The sequence below is a fragment of the Mus musculus genome, chromosome 13 (genome assembly GCF_000001635.26).
Source record: "Mus musculus strain C57BL/6J chromosome 13, GRCm38.p6 C57BL/6J".
Classification (NCBI taxonomy): domain Eukaryota; kingdom Metazoa; phylum Chordata; class Mammalia; order Rodentia; family Muridae; genus Mus; species Mus musculus.
Window position 1 is genome coordinate 108,358,631 of NC_000079.6, and position 19,754 is coordinate 108,378,384.

Here is a 19,754-nt window from a genome sequence, read left to right on the forward strand (position 1 = left end):
GAATATGTGACAAACAAGCGCTAGCTCCCAGCTGAGAAAAAATTAATATGTAAATACTACGAATTGGGTTCTCTTTTCTTCAATATGTTTAACACCTAATGGACCCCTATACTTAGGGCTACTATTCAGAAGGCCAGTTTTGTTTGTTTTTGTTTGTTTGTTTGTTTTACAGTTAAATAAGCAGGCTTTGAAGCCATCCATACTATTTCCCCTTTCTCTTCTTTGCAGTTTTATTAATGTTGCTGCTGCCCCTGGAAAGACTGTTTATTACCATGTGTCAAGCCCTGTAATTGTACCAGTAATAATACCTCCTGCCGCAGACCCTCTAGAGCCCAGAGTGTGCCAGTGCCTCTGAGCCATCCGACCCTCTGAACTCTCAGGCCGTCATTTCTTCTCCAGCCGTGTGCACGCATCTGTACTTCTCTTGGGATACATTCTGGTCTGTCTTCTCTAGTATCTCCCTCTGACGTGCTAGGCAAGGGCATAAGCTCCCCGCTTGTTATGGGATCCACCACTGCTTGTCCCCTTCTTCCTGGAGAGTATCCCAACCAAGAATGGTAGACGAGGGTCCTTTTCTTTAGGGGACCTTGACACAGTTTTTAGAATGAGGTTAATCATCAGGAAATAGATGCTTCATCTTTCTTTCTTTTTCTTTTTTTAAGTTTTATTAGATATTTTCTTTATTTACATTTCAAATGTTATTCCCTTTCCTGTTCTCCCTCTGAAAACCCCCTCCTCTTATCTCCTCCCCGCTCCCCCTGCTCACTAACCTACCTGCTCCTTCTTCCTGGCCCTGGTATTCTCCTACACTGGGGCTTAAAGCCTTCACAAGACCAAGGGCCTCTCCTCCCATTGATGACCGACTAGGCCATCCTCTGCTGCATATGTAGCTGAAGCCATGAGTCCCACCATGTGTTTTCTTTGATTGGTGGTTTAGTCCCTGAGAGCTCTGGGCTTACTGGTTAGTTCATATTGTTGTTCCTCCTATGGAGCTGCAAACCCCTTCAACTCCTTTCTCTAGCTCCTTCATTGGGGACCCTGTGCTCAGTCCAGTAGATGGCTGACCGCATCTACCTCTGTATTTGTCAGGCACTGGCAGAGCCTCTTAGGAGACAGCTATCTCAGTCTCCTGCTAGCAAGCACTTCTTGGCATCCACAATAGTGTCTGGGTTTGGTGATTGTATATGGGGTGGATCCCCAGGTGGGGCAGTCTCTAGATGGTCATTCCTTCAGTCTCTGATCCACACTTTGTCTCTGTAACTCCTTCCATGGGTATTTTGTTCCCCTTTCTAGGAAGGATTGAAGTATCCACACTTTGTTCTTCCTTCTTCTTGAGTTTCATGTGGTTTGTGAATTGTCTCTTGGGTATTCTGAGCTTCTGAGCTAATATCCACTTATCAGTGAGTGCATATCTAACCAGAGCAATTAGACAACAAAAGGAGATCAAAGAGATACAAATTTGAAAGGAAGAAGTCAAACTTTCATTATTTGTAGGTGATATGATAGTATACTTGAGTGACCCTAAAACTTCCACCAGAGATCTCCTAAACCTGATAAACAACTTAAGCAAAGTAGCTGGATATAAAATTAACTCAAACAAATCAGTGACTTCATCTTTCTTAAAGAGCTTGAAAGACTGGTGTGCTGGTGCATGCCTGGAGACTTAGGCAAGATCTTGAGCTGAAGCCCAGCCTAGGCTACTTAGTTCCAGGCCAGCCTGGGCTAACAGAGTGAGGCTCACTCCCAACAGGACAAAACAGAAACAACAACAAAAAAAAACCCTTTTATCATCTCTTTCTTTTCTTTTTTTCTGGGTGGTGATGATTGCTGGGCCCTGCCTGACTTTTGTGAAGAGTGGCTATTTAAATATGGTTTCCTCTGATGTCTGTTGTGTTTTTGTGGAAGAGTTTTGACCAGTAAAACTAAGATGCCAGCACCCTGTGAGACGGAGGTACTTTGAGAGGCAGCTGAGTTTACACCTGTAAAGCGCTAAGACCAGAGTTCCTTGTGCGCGTTCCCAGTAGCAGTCAAAGATGGCTTCTATGACTAATTTGTTTCAGAGAAAGAAATTCTCTGTGACATCTACAGAGATTTACTCCTGCTAACTTTTTTACTGTGTATCTTTTTGGTGTGTGTGTGTTGTAACACAGCGAGGGCACTCTGGGCTGTTTTGTGCCTCATGTTCTTCATGTAGAACAGTATGTTACTCCCATTTTTCTCATTAGTCAGCGTCTGACATCATTCTAGCATGCCTAATTTTATCTTGCCTATTATAAAATTGATATAATTTACTTGTTCAGTCCTTTATTACTCGGTGCATTTTTCCAGCTTTATGACATGTAACAATCTAAACAATATCTTTACAGATTTTATATATATTCTGGAGTACTTTTTAGGATATCTTTGGAAATGGGTTTGCAGGTAAATTTTAGTCTTTCTACCTTCAAACCGAAAGACCTGATTTAGATATTTAAAAATTTACAACCTATCTGGTCTTTGAATTTCATTAGTAATTTGGTCATTTGAAAGCAAAGACAGGGCCTGGAGAGATGGCTCAGCACTTAAGAGTACTTTCTGTTCTTGCAGAGGACCCAACTTTGGTTCCCAGCAGCCATGTTAACAGGCTAGCAACCATCGGAAGTCCAATGCAGCTGGCGTCCATGGGCACCTGAAAACGCGCGCGCGCACACACACACACACACACACACACACACACACACACACACACACACACTTTTAAAAAAGCAAAACTAAAACCCTCAAAATACAACTTTCCTGCTTTTTCCCCCTGCAAATTAGTAAGGTTTTTCTATAGTGTTATATTTGCAAGAATATATTCTAGAAAGTTTGTTGTAAATGTTTTCTAACTTGTTTTGCTTCTTGCAGGCAAATTTTTTTTCTCTGTGATAACAAAAGTGTTTGACTTGTGTTAAATAGTCTAGCTGTGGGCCCTGAGCGCCCAGTAAGAAGATGTAGAGACTCTGTGACTTGAGCAGACTGTCCTAAGGTTTTTAAGCCAGTGCTTGTCCCCTCTCCAGAAGGTGTCACTCCTATGTCCTAGGCATCCTTAGCTCTCCTTGTAGGGCACTCATTTTTCTGCCCCTAGCAGTTGCTTCAGACTGGGTTGCTTTCCATTGTTGTATGTATCTGATATTGCTCATAAAAGAGGATTACTTGAAGTTATATGACTCTTATTTTGAATGATTCCTCAGTTGGGACAACGTGAATTAAGACAAGCATTTCTGCACTTGATCTTTCTTGAATTTATAAAAATTGATTTCACTGGTTAGTTGGATCGCCCCCAGGAAATAGCAGTGCCTTAGTGACTCTGCATTTGCTCCTCTGCTATTCATCCTGGCACAGCCTGGTCCTGAGAGTCATTCCCTACTTCTCTGAGCCCATGCAAAGTTAGCCTAGAATTCTAACCACGATTACCAGTCAAATTTCAAGTAGGCAAGTCAAAACATTTTTTATAAACCATAGCATTTTATACTGACAGACATATGTATTCTCTCTCCCACTATCCCACCCCTTTTCGTCCTTTCTCCCTCCCCACCCCCTCTTGTCCTCCCCCCCCCCCCCGCCCCCACTTCTGCCAAATTAGAATTCTGAGATGTGGTTCAAGCGCCACAGTATTGCTATTGGAGAGGTGCCGGCATGCCGCCTCGTCCACCGCAGACAGCTGACCGAGGCCAATGTGGAAGAGATCTGGAAGTCTACGACGTTGTCATAGTACGCACATTTGACATCTGAGAAGCCTAGAGATCTTCTTTCCGTTTTATCTCTTTCCTACTCTCTGCATATTTAGTGTTCTGAAATCATTCTCAAAGAAATCTCAACTTTGCGTAACCTGTACTTTTGCTGTTTTATAAATATAATTTAACTGGATTTTAAGAAGTTTCTAATGTTAGATATGCAGTAGTTAGAACAGGAGTTTAAATTATTTTTTAATTGTTATTTAATATATTTGCATATGCTCTTGCTGTGTAGTCGCCAGGTTGACCTTGACTTTTCTGACATGCTGCTGGACCCTTTGGGTGCTGGGATTACATGTGTATGCACTGCCGTTCCCAGCCTGACGTCGCTAACCTTTGAGTAGCACTGAAATCTTAAGTTTATTAAACATATAATGGAAAATTTAGCCTTCAGTAATTTTACTTTAAAAAATTGCTTTTTGGAATTCAGTTTGTTATATGATTAATTAATTTAAGAAGTATGCAATGATAAAAATATACCATGTATACATTTATCATGTGTATATCATGTGTATATTTTAAACACATTCCATTTCTAACCCATTTTCTAGAAAGTTTGGGTACAGTATGTGAAGATAGTCCATCTTAGAGAGTGCTCTTGTGAGGTGCTGAGGGGATGTGCAGCGGGTAAGAGAGCTTGCTGTGAAGGCAGGAGGACCTCAGTTCAAATTCCCTGGGCCCATGTAAAGACTGGCACACTCACCCTTGCCTGTAACTGCAGGTAGCACCTTGGGATGGAGACAGGGAGATTTTGGGAGCCTGCTGGCCAGCTAGCCTCACTGAGGTTGTGAGCTTCACGGTCAGACAGACCTTGTCTCATAAAACAGGGAGGAGGGCCACAGAGAAGACATGTGACATCCTTCTCTGACTTTCTCATGAGTTTACACGGGTGCACATGCTGGCTCACATGTGTACACACTATACCACACATACACAACCACACACACACACACATACACACACACACACACACACACACACACGCACACGCACACACACACACACACACACACGCACACACACACACACGCACAACCACAACCACACACACGCACACACACACACCTTTTGAATCGCTCAATTTTTAGCACTATAAAAATGGTTAAAGTATTTTGAAAATTATTTTAAGAGTATGTTACCTTTTTAGTTTACAGAAAATTCTTGGCCTGGATTCCTTGGAGGAAGTTTTAAACACCAAGCTGGTCAGCTCCAAGTTCATCATCCATAACGTGTACAGTGTCAGCAAGCAGGGAGTGGTCATCCTGGACGACAAGTCGAGTAAGTGCCGCTAGCCACTGGCCCTTGTCTGACCCACACCCTGGCCGCAAAGGCCTTTTAGTTCCCGTTCTATCCTTGTTAAACCCAGCTGAGTGCACTCCACGGTACACAGATCCTGTTTCCTGCTGGTGCCTTCCATCCAATATTTGGTTTATTAAAATGGCATAAGAAGATGAGTGTCCAGGGTTAGGATTTAGCACAGTGCACTCTGAGGGCGATCCAGTGGTTTTCAATCTTCCTAATGCTGTGGCTCTTTAATATGGTTCCTCATGTTGTGGTGACCCCTGCTCATAAAATTATTTCATTGGTACTTCATAACTATAATCTTACTACTTTTGGGGGTGGGGGAGGGTTGAGACAGGGTTTCTCTGTATAGCCCTGGCTATCCTGGAACTCATTCTATAGACCAGGCTGGCCTCGAACTCAGAAATCCACCTGCCTCTGCCTCCCAAGTGCTGGGATTAAAGGCGTGAGCCACCACACCCAGTCTTACTACTGTTTTGAATCATAGTGTAAATATCTGCTTCAGGATATCTGATATGCAACCCCTGTGAATGAGTTGTTTGACCCTTGAGGGGCGAGACCCACAGGTTGAGAACCACTGCCCTAACTTCGTGTGAGCTGCCTAGGTATTTAATGGTTCCATATTGTCCCTAGGAAAACTCCAGACACAAGAGAATGTTTAGACCTAAGGAAGTGCCCAGGTCAAGTTTTAGGTCTCATCTCATTTAGGTTTCCTCTTCGTTCGTTCGTTTGTTCATTCGTTCCTCCCTCTCTCTCTCTCTCTTTCCCTCCCTCTTTCTTTCTTTCTTTCTTTCTTTCTTTCTTTCTTTCTTTCTTTCTTTCTTTCTCTCTCTCTCTCTCTCTCTCTCTCTCTCTCTCTCTCTCTCTCTCTCTCTTTCTTTCTTACATTCTTTTGATTAGATATATTCTTTATTTACATTTCAAATGTTATCCCCTTTCCTGGTTTCCCCTCTGAAACCCCCCCTCCCCCATCCCCTCTTCCCCTGCTCACTAACACACCCACTCCTTCTTCCCTGTCCTGGTATTCCCCTATACTGGGGCATAGAGCCTTCACCAAGGCTCTCCTCCCATTGATGTCCCACAAGGCCATCCCCTGCTTACATATGCAACTGGAGCCATGGGTTCCTCCACTCTTTGGTTGGTGGTTTAGTCTCTGAGAGCTCTGGGGGTACTGGTTAGTTCATATTTTTGTTTTTCCTATGGAGCTGCAAACCCCTTCAGCTCATTGGGTACTTTCTCTAGCTCCTTCATTGGGGGCCCTGTGCTCAGTCCAATGGACAGCTGTGAACATCCACTTCCTTATTTGTCAGGCACTAGCAGAGCCTCTCAGGAGACAGATAGATCAGGCTTCTGTTGGTATCCACAATAGTATCTGGGTTTAGTGATTGTATATGGGATGGATCCCCAGGTGGGGCAGTCTCTGGATGGCCTTTCCTTCAGTCTCTGCTCCACACTTTGTCTCTGTATCTCCTCGTATGGGTATTTTGATTCCCCGTCTAAGAAGGACCTAAGTGTCCATATTTTGGTCTCCCTTCTTCTTGAACTTCATGTGGTCTGTGAATTGTATCTTGGGCATTCCAAACTTCTGGGCTAATATCCACTTATCTGTGAGTGCATACCATGTGTGTTCTTTTGTGATTGGTTACCTTGGTATGGACTGGACTCAGTCCATCCTTTCACCCTCAGGAGAATTAGTGTCCCGGAACAGGTGGGCAGGGAGTCAGTGAAAAGTGACAAACAGATGAGGACACAAGGGAGTGTTGTATCGGAATGTATTTGTCAAAGTGAGTATTAGACTTATATATTGCAGAAGAAAACAAGGAAGTTATGTGATACAACAGCCAAGGTACATTGAAGTATCTGACACAAAACAGAGAAATGCCTTCAAAAGACTGGCAGGAACCAGGCAATGTTTACAGTTAAGATAAAAACAGCCCTGCCTAGAGTCGACTAATAACAGGGGCCAGGTGAGGATTTCACACCGTAGTCACAATTTATGTTATTCCTCTGAGCCTCGTGAAAGCTTGCACCAGGGGTTTCTGCTCTAGCAGACCTTTCATGAATAATGCAATACTGTAATTCCTCCTTAAACCACAACCCTCCTTCTTCCTAGGCCATTGTAAATTCCTGTGTATGGGAGTGACTTGGCTATTGTTCTAAGTACTTACTATGTAGTCTAGCCCTGAGATTTCTAGCTCTACTCGAGTAAATTGTAATGCCTGATTTCTTTCACTGTCTCTCTTACAATACTAGAGATAATTTTTGAATGTTACTGAATAGGTAACATTCTTACTGAATTCCAAGTCCAGGGTTGGCTCAAGGACTGTCTAGGACATTGGAACACTGGTGGAGGCTAATCTAACTTACCTATATGTCAAAATCAATCCTTAAAGGCACTCATAATAAAACATTATTGAAGGAAAGCACACAGATCTGTTCATTGACTAAAGCAAGGACAGACTTGGAGCATTTGTTTTACAGCATGCCACGGTTCCAGGAGACTGAGTTTCTGTGAAACTCTTTGCCTTGAGACTGTGACCAAGCCTTTAGGTCTGTCACACAGACTTCACTGGAGTGGGTGTGGCATTACCTCACTCAGGATGGTATTTTCTAGTTCCATCCATTTGCCTAAGACTTTATGAATTCATTGTTTTTAATAGCTGAGTAGTACTCCATTGTGTAAATGTACCACATTTTCTGTATCCATTCCTCCGTTGAGTGACATCTGGGTTCTTTCCAGCTTCTGGCTATTATAAATATGGCTGCTATGAACATAGTGGAACATATGTTCTTATTACAAGTTGGAACATCTTCTGGGTATATGTCCAGGAGAGGTATAGCTGGGTCCTCAGGTAGTACTATGTCCAATTATCTGAGGAACCGACAGACTGATTTCCAGAGTGGTTGTACCAGCTTGCAATCCCACCAGCAATGGAGGAGTGTTCCTCTTTCTCCACATCCTCACCAGCACCTGCTATCACCTGAATTTTTGATCTTAGCCATTCTGACTGGTGTGAGGTGGAATCTTATGATTGTTTTGATTTGCATTTCCCTGATGATTAAGGATGCTGAACATTTGTTTAGGTACTCTTCAGCCATTCAGTATTCCTCAGTTGAGAATTCTCTTTCTCGTTTTGGAGTTAGGGTGTTATGTAGCCGAAGCTAGACAGCTGAGGGCCACCTCCCTCGACCTTCTGAATACTGCAGTCACAGGCATGCATTGCCGTGTGATAGTGAGTTATATGGTGCTGACCATTGATCGCAGGGCCTGGTGCATGCTAGGCAGGCACTCTGCCAGCAGAGCTACCTTCTCAGCCCCACATTTGCATTTCTGGCTTGTCTCTTCAGAGTGGTGTCAGTGAGTAAGAGTGTCTGGAAGAATCCTTATTATTATTCATTTTTCTTTTAATGAGATAACTTTAAATGTTGAAAGTTTTTTTTTTTTAAATCACTTATCCTTCAAGATGACTTATGAGTCTGTCAAAAACAAAGAAGCACCACCTTTGTTTTGTTTAAAATTTGCAACAAGACAAGTTCTGTTCCCTATAGTGCCCTGAGGGCTACAGTCATCGGATTGATTATGTCTGGCTGTGGCAAGGTTTTGCTATGTGGTCCAGGCTGGCCTTGAACTTGAGACCCTCTTCCCTCAGCTACAGGTTGGTGTCATCAGACCTGACCCAAGACTGATTTTAAAATGCCCTTGCTTCAGGTAGGGGTCAGATTAGAACGAGTTCAGCTCTTGGAGTTGATCTTTTAACTTGAATTTTGATGTTGTGGATTGGCCAGAACCAAGTGATCTTTGGATGTGAGAAAATGGTACAGTATTTTGGGGACATAATAAGCTAAGTTCAGTCTGAGGCTCTGAGCCACTGGCAGGTACAAGAAGGGATCATCGTCTGTTAGAGGAGAAACGTTAGTAAGCGAGCCTCTGGACAGGACTAGTGTTTGCCTTGGCAGACGGGAGCTCTTCACCTGTCCTGGCACCTCCATCAGGCATGGAGGGCAGCAGTGCACAGAAATCAGTCTGGAAACGTCACGAGTTGCTGGGTTAATATTAAGCTGTAACGTTAGGTTCCCTTGCAAGGACGGACAGGCGTCTTTGAAACGCTGCTAAAGCTGTCCAGATCCTCTGGTGTAGCAGGGTTATCACCCTGAGCTGGCGCTTAGACGACTTTTAGTTTTGCTAAGTTTTTCTGGAAGGAGGAAAGGTTTCATAATTCTCGGGTTTGTTCATTAGGTGAAACTCAACACAACAAGCTCTTCCCATTTCATACAGTCACATATAAGCTCATCTCTGCTGCAGTGCCCAGGTGATGGGCTCTGACAAGTGATTTGGCTGGGAGGCCTTTTTTGTTTTTGACTTTGTTTTTGTTTTTGTTTTTTTGTTTTCTAACTTATGTGCATGTCTCTGTGTAGGTTTGAGTGCTATGCCCACAGAGTCCAGAAGAGGGAGTTGTCCCCTCGAGCTGGCGTTGCATGTGACTATAAGCTCCCTGACGTGGGTGCTTAGAACTGATTCTGGTCCCATGAGAGAACATCTTGTGCTACAGCCTCTAATCCATCTCTGGCCCTGGGCTGGGCTTATCCGAGCAATGTTACTATTATTGCAAGTAGTATTATTACTACTAGCAGCCTATGATTAATTTGTCAGTGGAATTTTTGTTACCGAGAACATTTGGAAAATGGTAATGGTAAAATGATAAATATATTGGACCTGTAGGATAGACTTTTTTTTTCTCTTTTGGTGTTGAGGATTGAACCCAGGGCCTCGTGCATGTCATGTGTTTCTCTGGACAAACTGTTCAATTCTTATTTTTTACTGCAGTATTTAAAAGTGCATCTTATCCTTAGAGAAAATGTTATGTCTGATTTATTTAAGTACATGTTATAACATTGCTACTAAAGGAAGATTTCTATCTTTAAATGGTCTGGTACACAAATTGGTGAAATGTCTCCTATTACCTGGGCAAATGATACATTCTTATAATACTCTCTGTGTGTGTGTGTGTGTGTGTGTGTGTGTGTGTGTGTGTGTATGTGTGTGTGTGAGAGAGAGAGAGAGAGAGAGATTGAGTTATAAAGAGAAGAATAAAATATCTTTTGTATTTCCCTTTTTTTTCTACAGAAGAACTTCCTCACTGGGTCCTGTCAGCTATGAAGTGTTTGGCAAATTGTAAGTACTAATAATCTGCCAGTTTTATAGAATTAACAGGAGTTAGTGCCCTGAATTAGAAAATATTCCTGCCATGGCCTGGGCATGGATTTGACACCTGTGCGGCTGGCAGGAAATTGGAGGCCACTGTGCTTTACTGTGATTCCTACCCTAGAGGAAGGGTTGTTATATTACAGCTTTAAAGGCATTCAGTTCTCCCATGGGTATAATTGCACTGTAGACAAAGTCCATGCCAGCTCATCATAGGGGAGAGAGAAGTGAGTGATAGTGTTGTTATATTATTGTACCAGCCACCTACTAATGTTCTGTAGATTTTTAAATGTCTATCATGTTTACATCCCCAGTTGACTGGGCAGCTTCAGTCCCCTCCTGCTTTCAGAGGGCAGAGTTTTAAGAGGGACAGAGTGTTTTAGAGGATTGACTGACTGATCTGCAGCATGGCTTAGGAGAGAAGCTTGTATGCAGAGAAATGAGAAAGACCATCTCAGAGACCTGCATGGAAGAGCCATAGGCCTGGACTAGGGTGAGCCTGAGGGAATGTTCATAGGCTTAGAAAACCTCTTCAGCATACAGGAGGCATACATTTCATTGGCTATCATGGGCACTGTGAAGGAACAGGGTAGTAATTGCTTATAAACACTAGCATGTGTTTCTTGGGACTTTCACGAAGCTTAACCCAAATAGTGTGTGTGTGTGTCTGTGTGTGTGTGTCTGTGTATATGTGTGTGTGTCTTTGTGTGTGTGTGTGTGTGTCTGTGTATGTATGTGTGTGTGTGTCTGTGTGTGTGACTGGTGTGAGTGCAAACAGATGTGTGAATTCTGTGATGTATATGTAGAGGTCAGAAGATGACTTTGGGAGTCGGTTTTTTCTACTGTGGATTCTGGGAATCCTTCCTCAGATCACGGGGCTTGCGTGTTCAACGCCTTTACCAAGGAACTCTCTGATCTGCCCCAAATGTGTGATTTTAATGAGAATTCTCATTATTTTAGCTGATAGATAACAACAATATTTGGTTTCAGAGAAGCTCTTTAATCTCACAGCTACTTCAGGAAATAATCACTTTCTTATTTTTGTGTAGGATCAGGATATGCAGAGACAGGTGTATAAATAATTGAATTACTAAACTGAATTCTTGATGAAACTGGAGTTACTTTTGTTTGATTATAGAGTGAAACTAATCACTGAGCCTTGTTTGTCTCTCTGGCCCTGTGTGGACTTACTTATACCAGTTTGCATAAAACTCAGTATTTCAGGTTTAGCTCTTGAAATTTTCATTGATTTTGGGTTGATATTTTGGACACTCTGAGATGTAGAGTAATGTGGCTTTAACTTGGGGAAGAAGTACTTTACTTAAAAAATTTAAATTTATGTGTAATATGTGGTGTGTGTGTTTGTGAGTATGTGTGTATGTAGCATTCCCATGCCACAGTGAGAGTGTGGAGGTCAGAGGACACTTGTCCAAGTTAGTCTCTCCTTTTACCTCATGGGCATGAGACTCAGTGTCAGACTTGGTTGTGAGTGCCTTTATCCACTGTGCCTGCCATCTTGCTGGCCCTGAAGTGCTTTCTATTCTTTTTGCTCAAGTTCTTGAAGTAAAGTAAATATGAGTTTCCTCCTTGGCCAGAGTTGGCAGTGGCGGGATAAAGGTACAGTCACAAAGCTCTAACATTTTTTCTGAGCTCCCGGAGAACCAAGGATTTGGGCCAGTTGGGAATGAAGCTGTGATGTGGGGGGAAACACCATAAGGTGTGGTTATTGCGTTTGACTTACCATGATGGCTAGGATGCAGGGAACTGTGTACTCAGTTCTCCATCTGACACAGAAAGCTACGATGCCTGCAGCAAGGTTGGCATGCCTGGACATTGGGTGGAGGCAGATATGATTTCATAACTGCCATGCGTAGGAAACAGAGTGCTGGAGGAGGGGCATGCCTCACATATGTGAAGAGCAACCTTCACAGAGGTTTGCTTATCTGTCAAATATAAAAGGTGGCCAGAGGGCAAGCTCAGGTTGTTGGATAGTTATTTGAAATTTCTAAGCTTTTCCAAATTGTGTTTATCAAAATTTACTTTGAGTCTGTCAAAGTCATGACATTACCCCTCTGAAATGGGACAGGCTGCCTATCAGACGTGTGGAGGGCTGCTTGCCTTCTTTTCTGCAAGCCTGCAGAAAAGCCTTCCTTCTCTTTTAAGCACTTGAGTCACCGTAGCCTGTGCACACATGGGCCTGATGTCCAGGTGCGGGCCAAACCTTTCATGGATGCTCGAAGAATGAAGACTGATGTTAAGTAATGCAAAGCTGATTCTCTTTGCTTCTCTCTCTCTCTCTCTCTCTCTCTCTCTCGCTCTCTCTCTCTCTCTCTCTCTCTCTCTCTCTTTCTCTGTGCGTGTGTGTGCATGTGTGTGCGCGTGCGTGTCAGAAAAGGAAATAAAAGCAGCCAAATCATTCCAGAGTCTGTCAGGAATAACATTTATAATAAGCTAGACTAAGAAAAAAAAATGTTAACAGCTCAAGGTGAGTAAGAAAGAAAAGATCCGTGTTTTGTTTTCTTTTAGGGATTTTTTTTTCATATTTTTATCAAAGATAATGACATTCTCAGGCATATCATTGTTTAGAGAGAGCCACTGACTTCTGGAGAGCACTGATTCTGCACTGTGTCTGCTGACACAGCCAGCTTATATTTGATTAAGCTTGCTATGTGAGGAGGAAGGAAGCAGCGTGGTTTGTACGGTTGCTGCTAGGTTTATGTGCTACAACACATAAAGGTGTTTTATTATTTAGGCAATAAAATTAACTTTAAGGAGAAGAACAGAATATGAGGGATAAAAGAGTTTATCTTTTATCATGTGTATGCACACGTGCCTCTGAGTGGAGGTCGGGAGAGGGCGTGGGATCCCTGGAGCTTCCGTTGTAAGTGGTTATGAGCCATCTGATGTGGGATCTCAGATCGTCTGCAGCAGCAGTACTTGCTCTTAACCTCCGACACATTTCCAGCCCTCAGTAAAGGAGATTTTAGGGACACCATAAAGAGCTATTTTATAGTGTCCTAGGGGATTGAATGTCATGGTCCAGAATGGTTTCCTCCGTGTTACATGTAGAATCTCTTAGCTCCAGCAATCCTGTGGGAAGAATTTCCTTGAATTCATCTTAGCTGCTTTGTTCATCGTCCTGGGCATAGCTAGTTAGCTGAGTTGGATGGCTTAGTCAACTGCTGGCCTGGAGCTGGTCACCACGACTGCATTCCTTTTCTTCCGTGGTCCTCTTGGGACGAGCTGTTTTCCTCAAGGCTCTGGCACCTCCAGGTTGCTTGTCAACATGCTATCATAAATCTGTGCTCATTGTGTCGTGTGCTGGGGGCATTTGCTGCCAAGTTGTACAGATCATCCTTTATTCCTGGGGGACCCAGATTCCAGTGGCACTGTCCTCTGTCCGGCTGTTGGCACAGGACATGGTCAGGGCCAGACTACGTGTACTCCAGCTTTGCAGTGATTGGTTTTCATTTGATAGTTGGGCAGATAGACTGGTTGGGCTCTATAATGAATTGACAGGATAGAATATAAAATCTTTCTTGTTATCTTTTTTAAGAAAGCATATAAATTTTCATTTGTCTGAAATCATTTGTTAGGAGAAACATTATTTCACTCAACTGTATGTATGATTGAAGGATATTATAGTATAGCTAATGAACTCAAGAAGCTATAAAAATTTCTTCATAACTCATCTGTTACACATTAACAAATTGCTATCTTATTAACTTTATTTAAGACTAGGAATATGTTGACTATTTTAAAGAAAATTATTTACATGAATAAGGCTGGCTTTACATAAAAAGAGAAAAGCATGCTTTTCTTTTAAAATGAATATATGTTAGTGTTCTTCATTTTTATAATATATTCAAGTGAACATAAACATGGGAGCAAAGGTATATGTCATTCCATGTGAAATCTTGCCTACGTATGTTGAATGTCTGTGTTCTAACACTACAGTAATTATAAATATTTGCCACATTAATGGTTCTCTCTCCCTTTCATTATTTATTTATTCATTCACTCTATATCCCAATCACAAGCCCCGTTCCTCCTCCCCTCCCAGTCCTATCCTCCCACCCCCTTCTTTTCACCCCACTCCCTGGGTACCAACCTGCCTTGGCACATCAAGTCTCATTAGAACTAAGTGTATCCTCTCACACTGAGGCCAGACAAGGCAGCCCAGCTAGGGGAAAGGGAGCCAAAGGCCGGCAACAGAGTCTGAGTCAGAGACAGCTCCAATTGTTGGGGGACCCATGTGAGCACTAAGCTTCACACTTACCATGTATGTGTGTGTGTGTGGGGGGGTGTGGGTCCAGCCAGTGCATGCTCTTTGGTTGGTGGTTCATTCTCTGTGAGCCCCTCAAATAAACTAATTAAAATATAGGGTACAGAGCTAAACAGAATTCTCAACAGAGGAATCCCTAATGGACAAGAAGTACTTCAAGAAATGTTCAGCATCCTTAGTCATCAGGGAAATGCAAATCAAAATGACTCAGATCCCTTCTTAGACCAGTCAGAATGGCAAAGATCTAAAACACAAGTGACAGCAGATGCTGGCGAGGATGTGGAACAAGGAGAACACTCCTCCATTGCTGGTGGGATTGCACACTTGTACAACCACTTTGAAAATCAATTTGGCAGTTTCTCAGAAACTTGGGAAGAGTTCTACCTCAATACCCAGCTTTACCACTCCTGGGCAGATCCCCAAATGATGCTCCACCATCCCACAAGGATACTTGCTCAACTATGTTCATAGCAGCTTTGTCTGTAATGGCCAGGAACTGGAAACAACCCAGATGTTTGTCTCTCTTTTCTTTTAAAGGGCCCAACTGTACAGACTGGAAGCAGCCTATGTACTTGGGATTTGAGAAGGATGTCTTTAAGACTATAGCAGATTACTATGGTCACCTGAAGGAGCCACTGCTCACATTTCATCTCTTTGATGCTTTCGTCAGCGTCTTAGGTGAGTGCACAGCCAGCGTCTTAACAGATTGATGTTGGACCTTTTCTATAGTCACTGTCTTGAAAGTTCCATTAGAAAAAGCTCAGCACATTTTCTTTTCTGTAAAAAAAAAATTTCCATTTGAAATTTTGTTCTAATATCTTACTCTCTTTTTATTTTATTTTTAATATTTATATAAATTATTTGTAATTTTTTGAGATTTCACACATGAGTATTTCTTTTTATTAGCATGTATTAATTATATATAAGAATAGGTCCCATGAAGACATTTTCATACATATAAATGATATATTATCCTTTCTTATGCCATCCTATTTCTACTGATTCCTCTTTATAAATATAATTTCTACTTTCATCTCTCTCTCTCTCTCTCTCTCTCTCTCTCTATCTTTCTCTTTTCTAATGCAAAGAGTTCCATTAGATTTCCTTATTGGAGCATTTTTAAGAGCTATTTATAGGATCATTGCACCTTTTACTGGTTACACCACTGAAGAAAATGCTTCCCCCACCCCCAGACAACCATTGACTTCTGACGGTTTCTCTCAGGTAGAGTGGCGACTCCTGACCTCCCCCAGACATCTCTCACTGCCTATATAGACCTTTACCCACAATGCAGTGTTGGTGTGCCTAGTCTTGCGTGGATAATCACAGCTGCTGTGAGCTCAGGAGCACGACAGCCATGTCACGCCTGGCAGACAGCACTTTTATCACACCCCCGTCCTCTGGATCATATAGAATTCTCTCTCTTTTCTGTGATGCCCCCTGAGCCTCATGGGGGTGATGGGATGTCCCAGATATGGTGGGACATTGACAAGTCGCTTATCCTCAGCACTGATCACTTACAAGTCTCTGCAGTAGCCATTGTCACTGAGAGAAGCTGAGAGCTGCACCACCCTATGTCTGTGACCGTGGATCTTCAGAAGGCAGATGATGAGGTGGTGGTCAAACATATCCATTTACCCTAACAACAGCGGTAGCTTCTCCACTAGTGCCGAGGGCTCTTGTTTGTTCTTTCTTTTTATAAGCCATGTTTGCGGTACCAGACATTCCTCCCTTCCCATGGAGTAGGACCTCAAATCCAGGCAGCAAGGGGTTGGTTCCCTCCCTAGCCATCATGCTCCTGTCTCAGCAATGCAGGGTCTACCGATGAGTAAGACTGCTGGTGCCTCTTTGCCCCTAGCGGCCTGGGCAGTCCCTTCCTGCACAGTAAAAGCTAGCCACATACGACGCATTTTGGAAATAAAAACCGACAGAGTGCTTACATGTTGCTTCAGAAAGGAGCAAAAGAAAACAGCTGACCTGTAAACCAGAGCAAAGACCAGCGAGTTGTCTCTGAAGGAAAAGCAGGGTGTCGTTCATCCCTCTTCTATAAGATTAGAACTCTCTTGGTAAAGAATGTGAACTTGACATTGACTCTTCATGGCTAAGTCTATTACTCTAAGTATGACTTTGTGAACAGCGTAGGAGGTACGTTGTCATTCAGAAGGCAATTGCTTTTTATTAGAAGACACAAGTTTTTATAGGACCATTTGATACTTAAAATATACAAAGTAAGTATATTAACATTATTCATGTAAAACTTGTTTCTATTCTTCATATAGATTTACACCTTAGAATTTACACCATGAAGGAAACATGGTGGATGGGGGGGGGGGGTTGGGAGGCCGTTTTTACTATTGTCTCTTTCCTTTTGGAAATCAGAGGACCCTGTGAGCTGTAAAGGTTTTTGTTTTTTTTTTTTGTTTTTTTTTTTTGTTTTTGTTTTCCTTGTCAGAATGCACGTTGTGTGAATAGCCTCAGTTCCACTGAGTTGAGAGGGTTTAGCGTGCTCTTGTTCCCTCATCATCCTGGCTGTTAGCCGTCCTCCCCTTCCCATGTGTGCGTCCTTCGTTTTTTCTTTACATCCCTTTACTTCCCCCTTTCTGTCTTTCTCTCTGCAAAGTGTGGCTGCTGTCACAGCATCCGAACACGATGTCAGACGGATGCGAATGTTCCGGGAGCTCACAGCAGTGAGCTTTAGATTCCTGCTTCAGTAGGTTCTCTGACACTAACAGATACAGACACTGTCAACCATAGATGCGATGGTAACTACTTCTAGCATCTTTATTTATTACGGTGTGTCTGTGTGTCTGTGTGGTGTACATGATGCGTGTGGGCGCACGTGCCACGGTTCACATGTTGAGATTCGAGGACAACTTTGTACAGTTGGTTTTCTCTTTTCAAACTTACATGGGGTCCACAGCAAGTGCTTTTACACCGAGCCACCTTGTCTTAGGAGTGATTATTTTTAGACATGTTATTACTGGAGATAAATGGAGTTTATTATGGAATTTTAAAACCACTAGGTCTTTTGGGTATTTTATTTAAGCCCAGTTGTTCTAGTATGGTTTTGATTTGATTTATAGATAGAGTTTCATTTAGATCCAGGTGGTCTCGAACTCACTATAGTTCAGGCTGACCTTGAACTTCTAACCCCCTCCTCTTCTCCTGTATGAGCTCTAGAGTACAGGTGTGTGCTACCAACCCAGTTCTGTTATGGGGTCTTGAGACTGTTGAGTCTTCTTGGTGTTTTGTTTCCAGCTGAGTCTGATTGGGGGCTTAGACACTTGTGCATCTGTGACTAATGATGTTCCTCACTGTGCTGGACTAAGTGAATAGATTTTCATTATCATACCCAGACTTCTAAAGACTGGACTGGAAATCAGCTCTCATTGTTCCTTCTCCTTTTCAATTTTTATACTAGTCTGTAGGAAAATTATTTGACTTGGAAACAGAATGACTTGAAACATTTTTTTAAATACAAATTCCAATTTGAATCTGTTGGCTTTTTAAAAAAATATCATTTGTCTTTCACAATTATTCATTTTGAGCTGAGGTAGGAGTTAAAACTGGCTTCATGCCAAGTTGCTGTTAGAGTTTATCTAGAGGGTTTGAGGTAGAGGAAGATGGGCCTTTAGAAACGTAATGCTTTTAGCTATCAGACAGAGTAGAGCATTGAGTGTGCCTGGTAACGATGTATTATCAGTGTTTCCCAAGTGAGTGTGTGTGTGTGTGTGTGTGTGTGTGTGTGTGTGTGTGTGTGTGTGAGACATGTGTATTGAAAATCAGTTTTTAAAAATATCTTCCTGTAGTGAAAGAAGAAAAACCTAGACTGGAAGATTATAATTTGTTTATATGATTAACAAAAAATATCTCATTGTCGATGGATAAAAGGAAATATCTAAATATGCTGGTTGAATTTAATAGGGTTTATTCATCTCCTAAACTTCGTGGCTGTGGTTGAAGTAGGATGTTGTCTTTTAAAGTAAGCAACCAGTCTACTTTGTATGCCTTTGCTTGATTGAACATGGTAGACCTCGTGACTAGAGCTATTGATCAGTACTGATGTATGAAATTGGGCATGTCAATGAAAGGCCACAAGTGTGGTGGCCCATGTCTATAATCCCAGCACTTAGGGGAGACAGGGAGAACTCACATTTGAGGCCAGCCTAGGCTACATAGCAAGACCCTCTTTGAGGAATCAAACAACGTTTAAAAATACGGGAAGGGGATCAGAAGGAAAAAAAATCTTATTTTACATGTTTGGCAATGTGAATCTTATTCTTTACCAATAATCACAAAATACTCAGTTTGGTTCAGCAGTCTAAGACGCCAACTATCCACAGTTGAACTTTATTTTCCAAGATGAGTGTCTGACTCTCAAGTCCAGAATGACACATTCCAGCGCACAGTCCACTGACTTGTGTAGCAATTGGCTCTTTACATACTGAGGCTAGATGATGGTGAGTCAGCAAGCAAGATGGAGTCAAGCAGGGTGTTTAGAAACAGAGGTCCATGCTTGGCTTGGACTAACCTTGCTTATGTAAACATCCTATAGCTACATCTAGTTTGAACTTTGTGAATTTTTAAAAGAAACAAGTAATTTACATATTTTAAGAAACAAGATTCATATACAAATTTATATTTATGGCTTTTAAAAAGAAAAATGGAAGTATCTGGTATTCTGGGGCTTGCGGTTTTGGTGGTACAAGTTGATGCTGTATGGATGCTTCCAGCAGAAGGGGCCACTGTTTGTGAACATTGACTCCAGCTCGCTGCTGCCATTGCTTCTCAGGCGTGGATGGACTTCACTGGGCTCCTGCTTCACACACGCATATGTTTCATGAGTGAGTGTCGGTAGGGAGTTCAGCTGTGCTGCTTGCCTTCCTTGCCAGTGAACGGGAAGGCTGAGGTGACAGCTCTTTGTTGTTTATTGTTCCCTCCTGACCTGGATCTTGAAAATGGCCTTGCCACTCTCTAGAATCATTATGCACTGGATCATCTGACTCCAAATATCTCCTATGATTATAGTCTGAGATCCTTTGTGTGTGTGTGTGTGTGTACATGCCAGGGAGTTGTGTATGGTTATAGTGCAGATTATCCAAATGACTGGGTAGGGTTCACTGTCCTGTTTGTTTGTTGGTTTTTGGTCAGGTGACTCATAGAATACTATGCCATCTTTACCTGACCCTATGTTCTCCAGGCTACCTCT

At 42.4% G+C, this 19,754-nt stretch overlaps 1 protein-coding gene across 4 annotated transcripts in view; it reads left to right on the plus strand.

Moving 5' to 3' along the window:
• The window catches only part of Depdc1b (DEP domain containing 1B), a 73,553-nt gene that overhangs the window by 42,617 nt on the left and 11,182 nt on the right, over positions 1-19,754 (plus strand). For 3 of the 4 annotated variants that reach the window (XM_006517612.4, NM_178683.4, XM_006517614.4), the window contains 4 exons: positions 3,605-3,732; positions 4,903-5,033; positions 10,183-10,230; positions 15,083-15,223. In XM_006517612.4, coding sequence (XP_006517675.1) covers positions 3,605-3,732; positions 4,903-5,033; positions 10,183-10,230; positions 15,083-15,223 — 448 coding nt within the window. The remainder of the gene's footprint in view (positions 1-3,604; positions 3,733-4,902; positions 5,034-10,182; positions 10,231-15,082; positions 15,224-19,754) is intronic. The other variant, XM_006517613.4, reaches the window with a different exon arrangement.